Raw genomic sequence first — 23,027 nt, 5'->3', positions numbered from 1 at the left:
CCTTGAGACCTCCGAATTCGGGAGATGGGGGGGGGGGGGGGGGGGGGGTTCAGGTGGGCGGGGTTGGGAGGAGCGGGGGTGTTTTTGTAGCCAGGAAGAGTTAGGGCTGCAAAGGATTCTGGGTATTTGTTCTGTTGTGTTTATGTTGTGTTTAGGTGCGGATGTTCTCCCGAAATGTGTTTGTCATTCTTGTTTGGTGTGGGTTCACAGTGTGGTGCATATTTGTAACCGTGTTAAAAAATAAATAAAATAAAATATGACCACCCTCAGTGTGACATGTAGGGCTGTTCCTCAAGTATGTCTTGCAATAACTTGCGTGTGTCTGCAGAAGCCTCAACCATGTGTTGCATCTGTTAGTATGGAGAAATTGATAATGCGGTGACAGCTTCTAGAGGACACTGAAGGCAGGGCCATCATGGCACGCCCTCGATATTTTCGAGAACCTTATAGCACACCGTGATTGGTAGATTCGTTAAGCTCCGCACACAACGCTGTCAAGCGGCATTCATTTAAAACTCGCGGGCCGCACTAACATTAAACTTTCATATTAAGGTGGGGGCTGCAAAATAACGTCTCCCGCGGGCCGCGTGTTTGAGACCCCTGGTGTAGGCCATTGTTTGAATTTGGATGATTCTGGTTCCATTTCCTCTTATCGTTTCCAGTTCCCAACAATTCTTGATTCTTATTCTTTCAAGAGGCAGAGTCAAAAATTGACTATGAATTTCTCATAAGGCTATTTTAAAACCAGTACATAAATATCAATCCTTTGAACTTCAACATACATTTCATGAAGTTTCTTTCTGCAGGAGTACACTTTACAAAAGATTCATTTAATTTATGAAAACCTCTATAAAAATGTTTATACATATCCTGTTTATTTGTTAGAAATAGGGATGTTCCAATCAGAGTTTATGTTGCCGATTCCACTACCAATCTTCTGTGAGTGAAATCAGCCGATACCGATGACATGTATTAACTGTCATTGTTGTATATATTAATGGTGAGTGCTGTTAACTGAGTAACAATGTCAACACAACATTTGAAACAGTTTTTCCATGTTCTTTTATTACATACTTTGTGGCCATTGAAGAGAAACAGAGCAGCCCAATAGTTGTTATATTATCCTCTCTCTAAACTAGGCATGGGCCGATAACAAATTTTGCCCGATGATATATTGACGTAAAAACTATTGCAGATAAACGATATTGCCATTATTTTTTGAGACCAAATTAACCACTGATGTAATGATAGTACATAATAATAATACATGTATATCCTTTCAAATGCAATACATTTGCATTTCTTATATATTTTGATATTGTAATTTAAAAATATAAACTTTTAAATCTTCAAGTTAAATAAAACAAACAATAAAATAAAACATTTAAAAAAGCAATAAAACATGTTACGGGGGGCCTGGGGGCCCTCAAATATACACAACAAAAAAAAAACAATACATCAAATGGCTAAATAAAGGATTGACAAACAAAGTTGCACATCAATATTGAACTCATAGGCAGAGGTAGTGTTATACATTAATTGACTGACAATCAAGTTGGAACCTTTTTAAATAAAAGTTCAGAATAACTATATAATCACTATTCCCACTCTGGTGTGGTGGAATTTGGTTTTGTGAGCATTTTGTCCATTTTTGCTACTACATGTGTTGCACGGGTTAACTTGTTGCACTGTGTCAAAGAGACTTAATAAAGGACAAGAGAATACACCCCCTTCTTTTCATTCCGCTATGGTACAAACGCACACAGCTGCTAAAACCGATGAAAAGCGTGAATGCTCTTGAAGTATGCACATGGCAATTTATCGACGCTGGAAAACTTTTTCATTTCATTTCATTTGTATTTATCTCCTTCATTGATGTGCATCTTTGATCGATAGACAATTATACCTCAATTATTCAATTATACATTTACACACCAATGCCAGAGAAGGAGCAGAATGAAGAAAAATCTTATATTTTTCTGCCCCCTTCAACATAATATGTAGTCTTGCTTAATGATATCATATAAACCAACAAGTACATCCAAATATAACGAAAACAAACAAAAAAACACAAGAAGTGCAAAACGTTATGATGTACAAACCGAACAAAAAAAACAAAAGTAGTAATATACACCTCACGGGATAATACAAAACAAATACAAAACCAGGCAAAAAATAATAAATATAAAGCAAAATGTAACTTACCGACTTAGTTTTCATTTATCGTCCCTTAATTGACTTATCGAATCTCGACCCAGGCCTACTCTAAACCAATTTACTTGTTAATTTCCTGTTAATAGCTGCTTACTTTCTGCTGTCACGTATCAATCAATCAATGCTTATTTATATAGCCCTAAATCACAAGTGTCTCAAAGGGCTGTACAAGCCACAACGACATCCTCGGTACAGAGCCCACATACGGGCAAGGAAAAACTCACCCCAGTGGGACGTCGGTGAATGACTATGAGAAACCTTGGAGAGGACCGCATATGTGGGTAACCCCCCCCCTCTAGGGGAGACCGAAAGCAACGGATGTCGAGTGGGTCTGACATAACATTGTGAAAGTCCAGTCCACAGTGGATCCAACACATCAGCGGGAGTCCAGTCCACAGCGGGGCCAACAGGAAACCATCCCGAGCGGAGACGGGTCAGCAGCGCAGAGATGTCCCCAAACGATGCACAGGCTAGTGGTCCACCCGGGGTCCCGGCTCTGGACAGCCAGCACTTCATCCATGGCCACCGGACCTATGCAACTCCCCCTCGCAAGGGACAGGGGAGAAGAGGAGAGAAGAAAACTACACTTCCTAAAGTTTACTAAACACTTATTTCTTGTGTTGTTTCCAGCTACTTTAGTGGCGATCTTAACTATTAGTTTGCCTCCTCCTGCTTGCTCCTCCTCTGTTTGTAACATGTTCAGCATCGTCCTCCAGTCATGTAGTGAAAATGATACTTTTAAGAAATGTAGTTTATTTGGAGGATTATTGACTTCGGGGAGTTGCTCCAAACTGTGTATGAAGATACACATGTAGCTGCTTAACCGCATCTGGGTTTGGACCGATCATGAAAAAATAGGAATCAACATTTAAAAATGTGGACGGTTCCGACGGTTCCGACGGTTCCGACGGTTCCGGGAAAATCTGAATGTAAGACCCGGTTCACATCAAAGCCCAACCTTTGTTATGTATTGGACGGTGTCTGTTTTTAAGTTAGTTAATTAATTAGTTAGCAACTTAACTCAAAAGGTTTTAGGTGGATTTTTATCAAACTTTTAAGAAATGTCACAAATGAGATAAGGAAAAAGTGATCTGGATCATTTCTACTACGTTACCTTACGTTTACGTTACGAGGCTCAACTTTTCTGTGTGTGTGTGCTATCAGCCCCGTCCCCACCCGCAGATACAAAGAGTGGGTAACTGACAGAAGGGTGAATTTATATAATTTGTTGGTTTATTCAATTCCGCCATAGAACAATAGTAACATAGTTTAAAAAGTTATGGGAAATACAAGAAATGGAATAAAGAATATGTGATATTGCCTTTTTGGAGTGATTGGGATCACCGTCTGGAGTCCGAATTTTTATTAATAGGATTCTTTACTATTGGGAGATAGGTCATGGCTTTTCTGGTGGTATTTATATTTTTATGACACATTTAAAATTTAAACATTCATTATGTATTCCACCCCTGGCCAATAAATAATGTATAGAGGAGCTAGGTCCAGAAATAAAAGATTAGCCACCCACAACCAATCACCTCAACGGTCATTCAGATTATGCAAATGTTATACAATGACAGTACTCTTATTTAGCTTTGCACAAGGTATGATTTGCACACAACTGCTTCAGGTATCCATTGCTAATTTGCTAAGTCAGCGTTTTGTCAAATAACTCTGAATTCGACCAGTTTCATTCGGTTCAGCTTTTAGCCATTAAAGTCACCAGTTAATGTGAAGGTGTTGCTAAGCAAGCATTAGCTATTTCCCCTGCCCTCTCCCTTTAAGTGAATCTAATCTGTCTGACCTCACCAGGCCCAACTATTAGTATACTATTAATAGGCTCTGGCAGGGCACTGCTGTGTTGATGTCTTGCATGAGTCACGGCAGGCCAACTGCAGCTGAGGCAAAACAAAATAATTTGAGCTCTGATGTCTAAACCTGTGCTAAACTTATGCATTGGTATTGTCTTACATGTCTGACAGGTTGTGGTACATGTTTATTGTCTTGATGGTGCATTTGTATAACCTCGAGATGTTTTGTGTCACGAATTGCTGAGTCTCCCGAGGCACTGTTTTGGTTCAAGTTCACTTCGCGAAGCAGAGTTTCTGCAGCATTACTCATTACCCTTACTGTGTTCTATTTGACAGTACTGATCTCTTCCCTTTCTGTTTTTCTTTCACACCCACAGAGCGGAGAAAACAGAAGTTCTCAGTGATGACCTTTTACAGGTAAACTATTAATCCGACTTGGTAAAGCAGTGACAAGCTCTTACCTCATCCAGGGAAAGGCTGCATCTGTTAGTGTGTTGGCCGCGATTATGCTTGAAAATATTTTGCTGCAAAATTCTTTGAAGTCTCCAAATACTTCATGTTAATGTTATTTACAAGTTCACCTGTAAATTTTCCTTAAAAAAACCTATGAACCCGCTTCCCCAATTACACTTTATAAAAAAAACAGAAATTAAATACGGTGAGACTTTTTTGTAAATATTGTAACTTTTATTTCCACCCAAACCTTACCAACTTATATTTCTTATCCTATGTATTATTTTTTAGGTATTTTTTTTTACAATCTGGAATTCTTCTGTCTGCTAAATAAAACAACAATAAACAAAGAGATTTACTCAGAAGTAACCATGATTGGGGGTTTCAAAGTTTGCATTGTAAAATGATTTTCAAGTAACTTTGCCTTTTAAAGTGCAACTACACTTTTTGGAATTTTGCTGTTAATTCAATTCCTATGTGAGTGAGAAAAGAATACATATCTGTTTCTCTTTTTTGTGTATTGTGATTTGCAAGAAAACTTGAGCATTAGGTGGCTAACAATGTTGCTAATTGGATTCATCTATTCCGCTTATAAAGCCCTCCAATAGACATCCAAAAACCGCCAACAATGATCTATTTACCGGTACATGCCGTGACCTGCATGTTAACCAAGCTATAGCATCATACTGAGCCGGTGATCTGCTGTATTGTCTCTGAGCTGGTAAAAGATTGTTCCAGATTATAAATCATGTCTCTCACTACTTGTATAGTAGAAAGTTGTGGCCATAAGTCAAGAAGTTGGTCAACTTTGAAATATAACTTATACCCGAAGACATCGTTTGCTTCCAGCTTTCTTTTTTTTTACCTGACGAGTGAGGATTATGATGACAAGTCTTGTGCTGAAATATATGAGAATCCCATCAGTCAACATCCCAGTGAGAGTAGACATTGTACAGTAAGGGATTGTTTTGTTATGTTTGTATTTTTTGTTTAGCACTTACCAATACTGCTACATGGTGCTTAATGTTTCTGTAGAGCTGGATCTGCTTATGGCTCAGCTTCTAAAACTTGTAACTCATCCTTCGTATATTCAGGCTCAGAAAGATAAGGTTCTGGATCATCATTTGACACAAAGTAGTTGTTGTTTTATGAATTCTGCCGTGAGTAGTTGTTGTTGTTGAAGGAAATAGCGAATGTTGTTAAGTGTTCAGTGAAATCAATGCGTCCAAAAGTAAATTTTCTGGCAATGACCAAAATCCAATAAATATTACATGGCATTATGAATGTTTGGGTTACTACATTACATACACACATAGAGCATGTATATAAAATGTTGATGGAGGGTTTCAGATGTTTTTGGAATCCCCATGACCTGCCTTTTCTGCGCTGCACCTCCACTGACGTATTCAGTCACTTAGCTGAGGAGCCAAACCTCACTTTGAAACCACTGACCTATGATGTATTAATTCCATTTTTTAAAAATATATTGTGTTCTCATGCATTATACTGCTTCATTTTTTTCCGGCACATACTACAGACACTACAAGCCAAGGCTACATTGTAAAAACGAAACGTTATATGAATTGCCTATTTAGTGGTTCCATTATTTTTTTTCAATATCATCAACTCATTTTGTCTTTTCTCCACCTGATTAATGGACTGAGAATTGTTGATTGATACAGTTGTGAAACACTTCCACACTAACAATGAAGACAGCACTCTGGCCAGAGTTCACAGTAGTCGTGGGTGTGCTGTTTAACTTCTCTTTTTTTAATGTCAACAGCTCTGGGGCAGACAGTCTTTCGGGCAGCCTATGCGGCTATCTTGAGGCTGTCTGGGGAAGAAGGTGGGGTTAACACCATATCGTGGCTGTTCAGTGAAGCCTCTTTGTGAGCAACTGGATGGTGTCAAGGACTCAAATCAAACAAAGTCTGATGGTTTTTGCTTTGGCAAGACCAACAGTACAGTAATCTCAACAGTTCTCTCTGAACAGGTGAAAACATTAACTTGTTTATACAAACACAAACATTGTGACACTGAGGCAATGAAGTGAATATGTTTTATGGCAGGGGTGTCAAATTTGTTTACATTGAGGGCCACATTGCAGTCGTAGGTGCTCTCAGACCGTGAATATATATGAATATAATCGCGTAATGATTTTATTACAAAATTGTGTATGCATTTAATTATTATATTTTTTAGTCTTACAAATTGATGGGATAACTTGCTTTGAGATCATAAGTCAAAGTGACAAAAGCAAATATGTATTTCTAGATTGAAAATAATTTTTTCGTAGTACTGTAAAGTATATAATATACCATCCCCTAGAGGGGAGGGGGGGGGTTACCCACATATGCGGTCCTCTCCAAGGTTTCTCATAGTCATTCACATTGACGTCCCACTGGGGTGAGTTTTCCTTGCCCGTATGTGGGCTCTGTACCGAGGATGTCGTTGTGGCTTGTACAGCCCTTTGAGACACTTGTGATTTAGGGCTATATAAATAAACATTGATTGATTGATTGATTTGTTTCATAATCAGATTATATTATGGTTTAAAAGATAAGTAATATCATGCATTAAGTAATTTTTTCTGTCTGATTTTTATTTTATTATGAAATATTTTATTGACACACATGATATCAAGGTTTGCACGGGCCACATAAAATGATTTGGCGGGCGAGGTCTTAAGTTTGACAGCTGTGATGTCTAGGGATGATACTCGAAATCGGTTTTCCCGGTTGTTCGATAAGAAAAGAACCGAGTCCTCGGACTCGAATCCCTTTTTGAGAACCGGTACCAGTTATCGAGACCACTATAGTAAAGAAAAAGAGTTGGTTCTTTATTCGAATCGCTAGGAACGAATCCCGTCCCGACCAGAAATGCCCCGTGTGACATCACAAGAAATGACGTCACGTAGCTCAGTCATTAGGCGCAGATAGCGAAAGCTGGAAAACAATGCACCGGAAAAAGCGCTCCAAGGTGTAATAAAGTTCAAAACAAAAGGTATAATCCAATGAATAACTTTACTGAGATTTGAGCAGGGTACAAACACATGACCAACACTTTTACCACCAACCGGAAACATAGCAACCAGGCTAGCAACGCACCTCCTTTACGGCAGCTGTCGCAACGTTCTTAAAGCAACCGCAGCACATACATATATGACATCTCCCTTTTTTTAACTTTTGTTTTTCTTTAAATGTAAACAAAACAAAATCCCACTGTATATGTGTTGTCTGTCTAATTATAAATAATGCAGATGAGACGTGTTGGCTGAGTTCTTGACGTTTACTTTCACAGCGTGCTCATAACCTCATTCTTAGCTGCCGGGTGGCGACATGCAACAACACTTTTCGGAGCTACCGCGCATGCTCGTCACTCCCGTTGCATGCTGGGTAGTGTAGTTGTTATTTTCCCCAGCTCATAACATCACATCTTTCCCCCTATAAAGAAATAATGTTAACTCGATAAAGTGTACTTCTTTTTTAGCTTTAACTTTTCATTTTTTAGCATTGTAACCACATTTGCAAACAACTTTTCTCTTCATAGAATGTTCTTTCAATAAAGAAATAAAGTGCAAAAATGTCAAAGCATCATAACAAACAGTTATGTCAAATAGCAGCAGAAGTGCACTTTTTGGAGAGCTGTATTATTTTCAGTTCTGTGCCCAAGGGACTGATTTTATTTAACACTATATTATTATTTATACACCTATAGTGATCACAGAGACAGGTTGTTTTTGTGTTACTGTATATATATATTTTTTCTGAAAAATCCCACTTAATATACTTTGGGTAACAACAGTCAATATTTATTTTTATTTTTTTAGGGGGTAACAGTCAATATTTATTTATTTATTAGATTTTATTTTTTTCTTATATAATAAAAGTGAGCTTTTGTTAAACCAAATATTGTGTGTTTTTTTCCATATACAACAACCTATCTGGACTCGATAAGAGAATCGATAAGGAATCGGTTCGATAAGAGGATTCGATAATAGGCTCGAACTCGATAATTTCTTATCAAACATCATCCCTAGTGATGTCTGACAAATGTGTCAATTGACTTGAGCTGAACTGCCTCTGTTGGGAATCAGCTGTTGAGGGTTTAGAATCATCCATCCATCCATTTTCTACCGCTTGTCCCTTTTTCGGGGTCGCAGGGGGTGCTGGAGACTATCTCAGCAACAATCGGGCGGAAGGCGGGGTACACTATGGACAAGTCGCCACCTCGTCGCAGGGCCAACACAGATAGACAGACAACATTCACACTCACATTCACACACTAGGGCCAATTTAGTGTTGCCAATCAACCTATCCCCAGGTGCATATTTTTGGAGGTGGGAGGAAGCCGGAGTACCCGGAGGGAACCCACGCAGTCACGGGGAGAACATGCAAACTCCACACAGAAAGATCCCGAGCGCAGGATCGAACCCAGGACTACTCAGGACCTTTGTATTTAGAATCACCTCATAGTAAATTTGTTCGAATAAAGGGCCAAGCTTCATATGATACTGTTGTTTTAAAAGATAGCAGAAATGTTCTGTTTTGCTGACAATTTTGTTACAGTGCTGGCCAGAAATATTTGGTTTTTGCCAACAGTAATGTGTGCATTTTTGTGTGAATGCTGCATGACAGACATTCACTATAATGTCAAAAACAAAGTTAAAACAAAACATTTACATGAGCAGCTCCTTTTGGATTAGTAAATGATTACTTTGCTCATGCCATAAACATAGCTGTTTTTAAATACAGTTGTACCTTAACTTACGAGTACGATCCATTCCACGATCAAGCTCGTAACTCGAAATACTCATATCTTAAAGCAGGCCCGCAATGAAATGAATTAAACTCAATTTAATTTGTGTAACAACGTGTACCAGTATCCATCCATCCATTTTCTACCGCTTATTCCCTTCGGAGTCGCGGGGGGCGCTGGAGCCTATCTCAGCTACAATCGGGCGGAAGGCGGGGTACACCCTGGACAAGTCGCCACCTCATTGCAGGGCCAACACAGATAGACAGACAACATTCACACTCACAGTATATTAACTCTTTATTGATCAGACAGTACAATCCTTTTACAAATTTAACTTCAACCAACTGTGAAAATGCTCATAACGCAAGATATGTTAGCAAATTAAAACATAAGAAGTTGAGAGACATTTTGTATCTCAAATGAATCATAAATTAAGGTACTCGTAAATTGATGTACCACAGTATTGGTCCTTTACCGCTAAAAGATCAAAGTCAAGCAGTAATTCTGTGATTTAGCAGATGATGTCATGGCATTACAATGATGCACTAGATGCTATCCATTATATTGCTTATAGGCCACAGTGGACATATTTGCATATCTGGGGATTGCTGTAGTGTGGTGCATTAACCCACGTGTAAAACTTTAGGCCCAGGGGCCAGATCTGGCGCTTTATGTTTTATGCGAAAGCCAATAAATAATGTGTCAATTAAGCACTTCATCTTTCTTACTAAATGTCTGTTAATATTATGCTTTTAATTTTGATGGAAAATGTGCATGTACTGCATGCAGATGCATGTCTGTTAACTTTAATATTATTTGATCATGCGACAAACATTATATTAACATACATTCCAATAATTTTTGTGAAAACAAAAATAAATACTGTCACCTTGACTTGTGGTTTTGAAGTTATTATTAAATTTCTACTTCAAAAAATATAATGATCAAATGCATAGGCAATTTTGTAATCCTTTGAGGGCAGCCATAACAGCAATGTTATGGTTAACATGTGCTCAATGTTTCCTTACCATTATTGCTATGTTGTCTATTACCATTATTGCTTTGTTGACTATTACCATTGTTGGTATATTCATTATTCCTACATTGTTGATACAAATTATTGTTACAGTGTAATAATTATTGTTACCTGTGGTAATGCCACTATGATACAACATCTGTATTATAATCCTTGGAACAAAGTAAGAGTGAAACCCATGTGAATAATCACTGAATGGAGAACTGGGGGTGGGATTAAATAAATTATCTTCTTCCCACTCCCTTTCTGGCAAAACTGGACAATCATGCATTACATACTATACATTACCTTTAGCACTATATTAATTTATATTATTATGTGTTCTCAACTTTGTACTTTTTTATGTCATTGCCTGAAATAAATAAATGAGAAGAAAAAAAAATGTGGCCCTCAATGAAAAAGAGTTTGACACCCCCATTAATTAACCCATTTTATCCCTCAATTTTGCGCATTCATAGGGCTGTGGTTCACTTTTGTGCACCTGACATGGAATCTATTCCCACTGTGTACCCTATTCTCAATCGCCCTGTAATTGACTGGTGACCAGTTTAGGGTGTCGTGTAGTCAAGTTAAAGTACCAATGATTGTCACACACACACTAGGTGTGGTGAAATTTGTCCTCTGCATTTGACCCATCCCCTTGTTCACCCCCTGGGAGGTGAGGGGAGCAGTGGGCAGCAGCGGTGCCGCGCCCGGGAATAATTTTTGGTGATTTAACCCCCAATTCCAACCCTTGATGCTGAGTGCCAAGCAGGGAGGTATAGTGTCCAACATAAGCATCAGAAAATGGATGGCTATACTTAACTGTAGCCATTATTGTTCTGTAGTCTAGTCACTCTTGGCTTCTCTAAATGGTATACTGTTCTACCCAACCACTCTGTTACATTAGTCTCCCAGCTGTCCATTTCTTGATGCTCCACTTAATAGCCATAGTGGGGAAACCACAGAACTACTCAGGAAGCAACAAGGAGTCTACTTGTGCAATGTTAAAAGTGTGAGTTCAAAAATGTAAGTGCAGCGTGGTAGGTAGGCAGGCAACCAACTCATGTCACACCTAGTTTGATGCAAACGGCAGATATTTAGTGCCTTTAATAGGTCATTGTCTAAAACCAGCCTGTGTGTCATGCTTGCTTTTGATTTCAAACTTGTTCACACCTTTCTCTTGGAAACCAGTAAACAAACAGGCGCAACCAGACAAGCACCCTCTCTGTCTTGCTGTGGGATTCCCTCGCCTGTAATGTCATAGGATTGTCCACTTGTTTAATAGAACACACCCTGCTGTTACCCTTTAATTGCTTATGACATGCAGTATGTTATGCTATGGTGTTCTGTGCTTTCTTCTATGGCATTGACATAAAACATTTCCTAATGACGCACAAATGATACAAAACTTTTTTTTTCCAGTGGAATGGGAATCCCCTTCTGTGTTTTTTGCTAACTGGACTCAGCTCTACCAGTGCAACATGCCTATATTGTGAATGTCTCTCTCTCTCTTCCTCTCTCTCTGTTTCTCTCTGTTGGATAAGTTTGCATTTGACCCAGCTGTTTTGGGAATGCCTGAGGCCACCATCGGTCGCGAGTGACGTAAGAGCACAAGAACAGTGGGAGGCAAAAAAGAGATGGGGAGACTGATATCTGCTGTGGAATTCCGGCTCTGTTCTGTTTTTGGAACACAATTGTCTGGTATTTTGGTTGATCCTCCCTTATGCATTTGTCACTCTGTGTTTCTGCTCTGCGTGCCCTCCAGACCTCAATGTTCCTATGTAGGGCTGGGCGATATATTGAATATACTCAATATATCGCAGGTATGTCTCTATGCGATGTAGAAAATGACTATTTTGTGAGTATTCGAGTATACATTCTCACACAGTTGCTTTTAGCTGTGGGCATTACACTACAGGCTTTTCACACTCTTTCTTGTCTTTTCTTCTCACAGAGAGATAAAACAAGCGCACCTTCTTACATACGTCACATACTGTTGCGCGTGCAAAGTCATACGCCCTCGCCGAGCAGAGAGGTAGCGGCATGGGTAAAGTTAGCTGTGGCAGGTGGTGCAAGCGAAGCGGTGCGAGTGGTAATACGAGAGAGAGAATGTGCGAATCTGGTAACAAATTGAGGAAGAAGAATTGATTTCTAAGAAAAACAGCACGGGGTCCATCGTCTGGCGGTGGTTTGGCTTCAAGCGGGAAGATGTTGAGCAGACAACCATAATATGTAAAGTATGTGGCAAAAGTGTTGCTACAAAGAGTAGCAGCACTACTAATTTGTACCATCATTTGAAAAGTCACCCGCTAGAGAATGAAGAGTGCTCGAAACGCCGCATGTCAACAACTCCGGCCGGTGCCACACCCACAAAATGTCGAAGCAACCAGCACTGACCCAATTGAGCCTGGTGTCTTCCATTTCCAGATCAACGCCTTGTGAAAAAAATAGTCAAAAACAGGAGATAACGTCCGCAGTAACCTACCACATAGCGAAGGACGTACTCTATTTGATTTCCTATTTTGCAACTAATTTTTATTTTACAGTTTTTGAAATATCTTGTGTGACATCATGCACATAAGTGCACTTTATTTGTTTTAAAATATTGTAGTGGCGTTCTTTACAAAAAGTGCACTTTAATTTAGTGTTGTTTTGATATGTCATCGTAGTGACATCATGCTCTTAAGTGCACTAATAGCTTGTTTTAAAATGTCTGACAATCTTGCACTTTCTGTTTTGAAATTACATGAACATTTGTGCCACTGCTTAATAACTGTTTAATATTTTAATAGTTTAAAATTAGCATATATTAATGCAAACAAGAATGTTTTGATGTAGACACAGAATCATCATACTGGTGTGATTAGAAGCATCAAGTTTTAATTTAAGGTTAAGGCAAAATATCGAGATATATATCGTGTATTGTGACATGGCCTAAAAATATCGAGATATTAATAAAAGGCCATATCACCCAGCCCAATTCCTATGTATATTTGGAACATTGTTTTAAAACTTTCAATTGATGTTTGCCCCTGTATGCCGCCTTAGAGGCACATCTTTCTCCCCTTTTTAGTTGTGTGTATGTTAAGCACTGCCAAGATTATCATTAATAAACAATTTACATTCCTATTTAGTGTGGAAAAAGTGACAGAAATGTTGTGCACATTGTTGACACTGGCTGTCTCAGTCAAGCACCTGGCATTACAAGGAAAGTGCACAGCTTCACTTGGCATCCAGCCTGAATAGATGTGACTCCCAGCTCATCAATGACAGTATTATATCTCAAACACAGAGTGCATCTGTGTTGCTTGGCCACAGACAGGAGAAAGCCTGTGTCACTTTGAAACCTTTTTTAAACAGTAATGAACGTCTCAGTTCTGTGCGAAGCCCAGTGAGTGTTGCTATGGAAGCACTTCCGATGAGCCATGCGCTTCAAAGATAACATTCGCAGGGACCAGTCTTATCAATCACGGTTGAACGCTGAACTCTAACACCCCTCAAGGCAGCTGCAAATCCAATCTATGCTCTGAGCTCAACCTCATTAGCCATTAACACATTACTGTGTTGCTTTACTATGGCAGTGCTGGTGACATTGAAATGTAAACTATTACCGGAATAAACTGAACAAAATATGATCCAACGAGCACTTAACCCTGGATCAGACATAATTTGAAGGCGATAAGCCACAATGTAACTCAAAATTGTTGCATCCTGTCTTCTGCACAGATTGAACGGCGGATGGAGTTGGTGCGTGTGGTGTCCCACAACACACACAAAAGGATGGTCTCATGGCTACAGGGACATATTGGCGCAGATGCTGAGAAAAGACATGTGAGTCTACTTTTGGAATAACTGTGGAAGTGAAATTGTTTGCATTGCAGCACCTTTTTTTATTGCAAATGCCCTAAAACTATCCCAATAGACATGATGTATCTTCTGTGTTTTTTTTTGCCCCACACATTCCAACATGCACTACAGTCCGTACCACGCCTCTATACAGGAAATGGTCAGGTAAAAGAAAACAATGAAGTATTTCACCTCTACCTCATTGCTCTGCTCCGCATCCACTTCCAGTAGAATCTCTGTGCATGACAACTGGGTTTATTTCTCCATTAGAACGGGTTGTTGGACATTCTGCATTGTTCAAAGGTTCCGGGACACAACACTTTACTTGATAGATTCTCTTCTCCTGGTTGCCTCATGTATCCCAATAACATTTACTTCCCCCAATTTTCTAAGAAAGTTCACTTCCTCTTCCTGACTTTTTGAATGTACCACTACTCACTCAATGGAAAGTTTTGATGACCTTTCCATTGGCCTCCATCTCACACTTTTAAATAGCAAAATAGCATTGAATAGCTGATTAGTTTAAAATGGTTTATGTGTAAGTTTTAAACTAATCAATGTTTGCATGTGTGCCTCTTCCACACTTGTTCATGTTCGCCGCAGAAAAAGCTTCCTCTGACAGCGTTGTCTCAGGCTATGGTAGAAGGGGGAAACCAGCTCGGAGAAGACTCTTTAATAGGGTGAGTCCATCATTAATTGACACTTCAGATAATCATTAGCTTCTCAGTGGCAAAGGTTGCTTTACAGGCCAGCTGTTCCTCAGGAAGTGTTAAGGATGAGGTCACAAATTCAAGACAAATAGTCATTGTGGGACTTTTAAGGGGAGCTGCACTTTTTTTGGAACAGGCGCTTTTTGTGTCGTTCTTGCCAGTTCCAGGATGTAAATGGCTGTCAAAGTGTCCCAACTTGTCGGATTATATCCTCACCCATCTACTTTTCAGGTGAGATATATGATTGATTATCTACAAGAAACTTACAGGGAGCAAGGAAGCAGCAGACCACGCGATGATGTAAACATAGGTACACACGGAAGGGATCACTTTGCCGCTATATATAGTTTATCTGCGTTAGCGCTTATAATAACAATATCACTAATACTTAGTTAAATATTAAAGTCACAAAATATAAATTGAGTATTGTGGGCGCTTTTTGAATGGTTGTTTATCGGATTTTATGGGCGGAGTAGTGGCGCTCCCATTGGCTCCGCTGTAAGCGGACTTTTATTTATGTTTATTTGATATTTAGAATGCATTAAAAAAAATTTAAAAACTTTGTCGTCATGTGTTTTATATGATTGTGAACGATAGGCAAAATTCCCCAAAAAATGCAGTTCCTCTTTAAACATCTCCTAGTGTTGAAGATCCGACCATTCCCTGTGGCTAAGCCATATGCATAAAATGGGATGTAAAAATCTGTTTACGTTTCTGAAATTAGTTAGCTGTCACTTCTGTCTGGAAATAATGGTGAAGAGAAAATGCACTGGATGATATTCTGATGCATTTGCATCAACTTTCAATTTATCTCAATCACAGTAACACAATGTGACATTCAGTTATGGAACAGAAACAGAAGAAAAGCATATACGCCAGTATAGTCCAAAGGTGCTCAATTGCATTTGTCCAAGGACCAGCATTTTTGAGGGTCAGGTTGTAGGTGGTAGTGGCGTGTATACATTACATTGTCTCATTGGCCTAATTGGCCATGGCATACAGTATGTGCAAGTAATGTTTTAGTAAGGCTATTACATCGCACTTTTGACATCCCTGCTTTAACAAACGACATAAGACGGTCTCCAAGCTCTGCTTCTTAGCACTATCATTAGTCTAAGGCTGCAGCTAACGATTATTTTTCTTTTTTTTTCGATTAATCGGTTAATGTATAGATTATTTTTTTCGATTCATCTATAGATTATTTTTCCTTTTACCGATTATTTTTTATTTTATTTTATTTAAAATGAAGATGAAAAAATAAAAGTAGGCCAGTTTTTTCAAAAGGCATGGCTTTTATTTACAAAAAAAAAGTATGGCCACTCAGTCAACATTGACAACAACATGACAAAATATTCTGTAACAATGTAAACATTTAAAACTTTTAACATTTAACAAAATTAAAAGTAGCTTATTTGCTTTTTAATGTGCAAATATAAAAGTAAACATCCAGTGCAAATCGTAATATTCTGCAATAGTATAAGCATTTAAAAAGTAAAAGTATTTCTTATTTTGCTTTAAAATGTGCAAAAATAAAGATAAACATCCAATACAAAAAAGGGCAAAACGAAATATTCTGTAACAACAGTGTAAACATTTCAACAAAAGTGAAAGTATTGCTTATTTGCTAAAATGTGCAAAAATAAAGATAAACATCCAATACAAAAAAGTGCCAATCTAAATATTCTGGAGCACTGTAAACATTAAGTATTGTTTTTAAAATGTGCAAAATAAACATCCAGTCCAACACAGTACACAATAACCAATTTTACTCATTCCAGTGAGTGACTAACAGTTGTAATGAAGAAAGGTTAGCATGTCTACTTGCTTTGCATCTTATCTTGTTTACAATATTCCGAGCAGCTGAAAATAGGCGCTCAGAAGGGGTCGATGTGGCTGGAACTGAGAGGTAATTAGCCTTCACCTCAAACCAGGACTGCGAGCGAGCTGAGCTGCAGTTTAAGTTTCTAGTAGGTCAACGGGCTCATAGTGATGTTACTAGTAGTTGACTGGGAGGTGTTTATTATCTTTTGGGGAGAGTCCGCTGCCTGATGCTCACCTGCTAAACACCTATCTGCTCCACGCTGAAGCGCTGACTACATGCGCTATGAATACGCACTGCTGATTGGCTGATAATGCTTCGTGTGTACCAATCAGATGGTTGTGTGGGTGGGACAATGCTGCGTGTGTACCAATCAGATGGTTGTATGGGTGGGACAATGCTGCGTGCTGAGACAGAGGCAGAGGAGCAAAGCAACTTGTTAAGACTTTAGCAGCTAAAGTTAGCTTTAGCTTAGAAACTCGTTCGGTACACCCCCGTACCGAACCGAAAGCCCCGTACCGAAACGGTTCAATACAAAACACATACCGTTACACCCCTAGCAGATACAAATGACACATTCATGTTTTTGTGTAATGATGACAACGTATGCTAACGCGGACGATTGACTAGTTGATGGTTGATGGTTTTCTTTTCAAATGTTCGTTCATAGCCGTTGTGCTGCTATGATAGGCCATTTCCGCTCGACACAGTGTGCATACAACAACATTATTAGGCTGTGTATTGAAATACTCCCACACTTTTGACGACTTTTGGCGTGCGTTTTTCCCCTCGCTCGCACAGTCTGCTTTGCGCTCCGCCATGACGGTAGTGTGACGTAAATATGCGACGCGTCGACGCACAAAAACGGCGTCGACGTATTTACGTAACCGATGACGTCGACGCGTCGTTTCAGCCTTACATTAGTCATGACTCTAGCTAGTCAAAAGCAGAGTTTGTGGGGTTGTTTTGCATGCTTCCCCACCTCACCTTTTAACGCGATATTATTGCACAATCCTCGGGCTCGTGGAGGTACCTTGCGTGTCTGTATCTCCGGTTTCATGATGAATCCTTTGCCTTTTGTGACCACTTTCATTTGAATTACAAGAGTAAAAGCATGGAGCAGGAAACACTTATTGTCAAAAACTTTTAATTCGTACAGAGTTACGATACATACCGCCACCTAACAGGTAACACCAAATGTATTCTTATTCTTTATTTGAGTCGTCTTCTTCTACTACTGTGTCATTCTGAAAAGTACCGCATGAATGAGCACTTCTCTTGTTGGACGAAATGTTTCCTTTTGGGTGATGTTTGGCGGGCCACATAAAAGTCTTTGGCAAGGCAGATGTGAACCACGGGCAACCTACTGAGGGTCCATGGTATAGTCATTTTCTGAGACCTCCTTCATTGTGCTGATATAAACACGAATGATATCTAGAAAAAACCCTCAACATGCTTTTCCCTTATGTACTATTATGTGTTGACAGGAAGATGATGGAGGTTTGCGGTGATGCGGAGAGCCGTTTGGCATCCGAACTAATGCAACATGAGCTGCAGATTGAGAAAGACGTTTTGGATCCTCTCAGCCAACTTGCAGAGGTCAGACCTCAAACAGCAGCTGGACATCAGTCATATTCCTACTTTAGTGTTAACACAAATGTCTGACATCAGGATACAGATTTTTATTGTCTTATTGTTTTCTTTTTGATTGGTTTCTGTAGGTGGACATCCCCAACATCCTGAAACAAAGGAAACAGTTGGCCAAATTGGTGCTGGACTATGATTCTGCCAGAGCAAGGTTTGTATTAACACTTGCTACTACTGTGGCCTAAATCTGAGTGCACCTTTACTTATGAAGTTACTTTTGTAAGGCTGCAGCTAACGATTATTTTTCTATCGATTAATCTATAGATTATTTTTTCGATTAATCGGTTAATCTATAGATTATTTTTTCGATTCATCTATAGATTATTTTTCCTTTTACCGATTATTTTTTATTTTATTTTATTTAAAATGAAGATGAAAAAATAAAAGTAGGCCAGTTTTTTCAAAAGGCATGGCTTTTATTTACAAGAAAAAAAGTATGGCCACTCAGTCAACATTGACAACAACATGACAAAATATTCTGTAACAATGTAAACATTTAAAACTTTTAACATTTAACAAAATTAAAAGTAGCTTATTTGCTTTTTAATGTGCAAATATAAAAGTAAACATCCAGTGCAAATCTTAATATTCTGCAATAGTATAAGCATTTCAAAAGTAAAAGTATTGCTTATTTTGCTTTAAAATGTGCAAAAATAAAGATAAACATCCAATACAAAAAAGGGCAAAACTAAATATTCTGTAACAACAGTGTAAACATTTCAACAAAAGTGAAAGTATTGCTTATTTGCTAAAATGTGCAAAAATAAAGATAAACATCCAATACAAAAAAGTGTTAATCTAAATATTCTGGAGCACTGTAAACATTAAGTATTGTTTTTAAAATGTGCAAAATAAACATCCAGTCCAACACAGTACACAATAACCAATTCTACTCATTCCAGTGAGTGACTAACAGTTGTAATGAAGAAAGGTTAGCATGTCTACTTGCTTTGCTTCTTTTCTTGTTTACAATATTCCGAGCAGCTGAAAATAGGCGCTCAGAAGGGGTCGATGTGGCTGGAACTGAGAGGTAATTAGCCTTCACCTCAAACTAGGACTGCGAGCGAGCTGAGCTGCAGTTTAAGTTTCTAGTAGGTCAACGGGCTCATAGTGATGTTACTAGTAGTTGACTGGGAGGTGTTTATTATCATTTGGGGAGAGTCCGCTGCCTGATGCTCACCTGCTAAACACCTATCTGCTCCACGCTGAAGCGCTGACTACATGCGCTATGAATACGCACTGCTGATTGGCTGATAATGCTTCGTGTGTACCAATCAGATGGTTGTGTGGGTGGGACAATGCTGCGTGTGTACCAATCAGATGGTTGTATGGGTGGGACAATGCTGCGTGCTGAGACAGAGGCAGAGGAGCAAAGCAACTTGTTAAGACTTTAGCAGCTAAAGTTAGCTTTAGCTTAGAAACTCATTCGGTACACCCCCGTACCGAACCTAAAGCCCCGTACCGAAACGGTTCAATACAAAACACATACCGTTACACCCCTAGCAGATACAAATGACACATTCATGTTTTTGTGTAATGATGACAACGTATGCTAACGCGGACGATTGACTAGTTGATGGTTGATGGTTTTCTTTTCAAATGTTCGTTCATAGCCGTTGTGCTGCTATGATAGGCCATTTCCGCTCGACACAGTGTGCATACAACAACATTATTAGGCTGTGTATTGAAATACTCCCACACTTTTGACGACTTTTGGCGTGCGTTTTTCCCCTCGCTCGCACAGTCTGCTTTGCGCTCCGCCATGACGGTAGTGTGACGTAAATATGCGACGCGTCGACGCACAAAAACGGCGTCGACGTATTTACGTAACCGATGACGTCGACTACGTCGACGCGTCGTTTCAGCCTTATACTTTTGAAGACTATCTAATCCTTCTATGTGTGTCTGTCCAAACACAGATGGTTGCAGGCGACCAAGTCAATAATCTCAGGAACAAACACTCAAGCACTGACAGCCAAGGCTGACCTACTCAAGGAGGAGCTGGATGAGGCCATGAACAAAGTGGAGCTTTGCAAGGTATTAACAATATGTTCTTGTTAACCACCATTTTCCAGCTATTTGGGCTATAATACAGCCATGAAAACCCTTCTGACAACATAGCATCCGTGTGACTTATACAGCCTTGTATACTTCTAGATCAGGTGACTCCTCAATGAATATGAAGGCCAGTGGTCTTTTATAGCGTCCTAGGACTGAAAAGAAGAAACTGGGTCTGGCCAAACATTTTGCCTGTAAAAAAGTTAATACAGCAAGTGAACATTCCAAGACCTTTTGGGCTTTCTGCTCCAGGTTTGCTGATGCAGGCGGATAATTAAAAATATCTTGTCATCGCCGAATGCATAAGTCTATCTGTGTTGGTCATTGGTGAGTTTTAATGTCCCTTTGCTGCAGGATGTGTGTCAGGTTTTCTGCCCAGGAAGCGTTAGAGCCTTGTGTTTCCTCCTCAACATATATAGCAGGAGGTTTTATGGCTGACATAGTGCACAGCTAATTGCAGCTTACATTACTGAGCATTTATGTAATGTATTTTAGTCAGGATACGTTTTAAATTCTGTTGAATTTCATTGTATTGAGTTCCTACTTATTACACTTGCACTTTTAACACTGTATATTTCTCATACCAGGACCAGCTTGCTGCAGACATGTACAGTTTCTTCTCAAAAGAAGGAGACTATGCCTGCTATTTTGTAACGGTGAGTGCAGTGCAGTGATTCAACACGCTTGACAAATGAAAAATATATTTGCTTGAATGCTGCTGGAATACACAGCTGTCGTGTCACTTTGAAAGCAGAGTGAAGGCCAGCCTTACTTTCCTGTTTGGTTTGTCTTATTCTGCAGCATTCATCATTTTCTCTTCTTCTTTCTCTTCCTGTAGCTCCTAGAAGCGCAGGCAGAATACCACCGAAAATCTCTCACTCTTCTGGAGAGTGTCTTGCCCACCATCCAGTCTCAGCAAGGTAAATACAGTCAACAGCAAAATACTTGTAGCCTAACATTAAACAGTAGAAACATTATTTTTACAACATATTCTAATGAGCACTATATGAGACTCATTACGGCCTCTCTCATTCTTTCACAATCACAATCACTCCTCGCTTATTTGTTGACCTCTGACTAGACTTGTTCAGTATACCGGTATTAACAAAGTACTGGGGTAATAACTAATTAAAAAGGTACTATACGGCCTTTGAAAAATACCAGTATTTTTTTCTTTCATACAAATTACGTTGCCGGTAATATGAGCCTGTGAATGGTTCGTGAGCCAACAGAGAGCGGAAACAACATGGAGAAATGGGCCAGGAGAGGGAAAAAAAGACAAAAGAGGGAGAATGGCAGAAGCGGCAACTTTACCGGTACTCCTTTATTAAGAGGGTGCAGGAAGCGCAATATTGGAAGTAATTTGGCTTCAAAGCAAACAAGAAAGGTTAAGCACCGCTTTGCAAATGGTGCCTTAAACATTACTTGCCAAAGGTGTGTATATATATATATATATATGTATCCATCCATCCATCCATTTTCTACCGTTTGTCCCTTTCGGGACATATCTATATATATATATATATATATATATATATATATATATATATATATATATATATATATATATATATATATATATATATATATATATATATATATATATATATATATATATATATATATATATATATATATATATATATATATATATATATACATATATATATATATATATACATATATATATATATATATTTCTAACTAGGCGATATATTTGAAAGTCAAGCATCCAGACCTGCACAATTATTTTAAAGACCGACTGATAAAAACATACTTGACTAGCTCCCCTGTCATGCCCATAGACATACATTCTGTAGTGTCTAGACAAAATCTGACACTCTTTTTAACTTTTTTTTACAAACCTTACGCTATCAACAGGCTCAATTACAACAATATATCCTCTCTCTAGCACAAAGACATCAAATTAATTGTTATTGTGGGTCACATCACAGTTAAAGACCCCCTCAGGGGACCGCTTCATGATGTTACACAATTACCCCTTCATTTGATTATTATCTTTGTTTACCAACAAGCTGAAGAATTGTAATCAATGTGAAAAGCTTTTTAATAAAGAAAAATAACTTAAAATAGCGTGTTGGATCAAATAATGAGTTAAAAACTAAATTTGCATGCATTGCTTTTTTTCTGTCAACATTGAAATACATTTATTAAAAAAGATAAAATGCCTTATTGACGCACAAATATTTACAGACTTTTTTGGGCCGCATTAAATGATGTGGCGGGCCAGATGTGGCCCCCGGGTCTTGAGTTTGACACCTGTGCACAAGCGCACAAGTCTTGCTCTGTTTTCAATGCACCGACCCAACAACACTTCCTCATTCTACACCAATCGCCCTTAAAGCTTAAAGGAGAACTGCAGTTTTTGGGAATTTTGCCTATCGTTCTCAATCATTATGAGACAAGAACACACGTGTTTTTTTATTAGGATTTTAAAGATGATAATAAACGCTTGGAAGATGTCATTGGTGTAGCCTTCAAAGCCCTCTAAGACAACTGCAATACACACTGCAAGTCTATATATAATGTAGTAACTGACACATTCATAACCATATGTAATATGTTCAATATTTACCTTATTTTGATAATTTTATTCAATGCCGGGACTGACTTCTTCCGCGCATTGATTTCCGTTTCTATAGCAGCGCATTCCGACAATGTGTGTTCCTACT

General features: G+C 38.8%; 1 protein-coding gene across 7 annotated transcripts in view; it reads left to right on the top strand.

Moving 5' to 3' along the window:
• The window catches only part of arhgap17a (Rho GTPase activating protein 17a), a 62,968-nt gene that overhangs the window by 23,511 nt on the left and 16,430 nt on the right, over nt 1-23,027 (top strand). For 5 of the 7 annotated variants that reach the window (XM_062056113.1, XM_062056115.1, XM_062056110.1 and 2 more), the window contains exons 2-10: nt 4,403-4,442; nt 13,981-14,085; nt 14,233-14,265; nt 14,704-14,780; nt 18,117-18,228; nt 18,351-18,427; nt 20,196-20,313; nt 20,922-20,990; nt 21,173-21,254. In XM_062056113.1, the coding sequence (XP_061912097.1) occupies nt 13,993-14,085; nt 14,233-14,265; nt 14,704-14,780; nt 18,117-18,228; nt 18,351-18,427; nt 20,196-20,313; nt 20,922-20,990; nt 21,173-21,254 (661 nt within the window). In that variant the 5' untranslated portion in view covers nt 4,403-4,442; nt 13,981-13,992. The remainder of the gene's footprint in view (nt 1-4,402; nt 4,443-13,980; nt 14,086-14,232; nt 14,266-14,703; nt 14,781-18,116; nt 18,229-18,350; nt 18,428-20,195; nt 20,314-20,921; nt 20,991-21,172; nt 21,255-23,027) is intronic. The other 2 variants (XM_062056112.1, XM_062056111.1) reach the window with 1 other exon arrangement.

The sequence above is a fragment of the Entelurus aequoreus genome, linkage group LG08 (genome assembly GCF_033978785.1).
Source record: "Entelurus aequoreus isolate RoL-2023_Sb linkage group LG08, RoL_Eaeq_v1.1, whole genome shotgun sequence".
In the NCBI taxonomy this organism is placed as follows: Eukaryota; Metazoa; Chordata; class Actinopteri; order Syngnathiformes; family Syngnathidae; genus Entelurus; species Entelurus aequoreus.
This window is presented reverse-complemented; position numbering and strand designations above follow the sequence as displayed.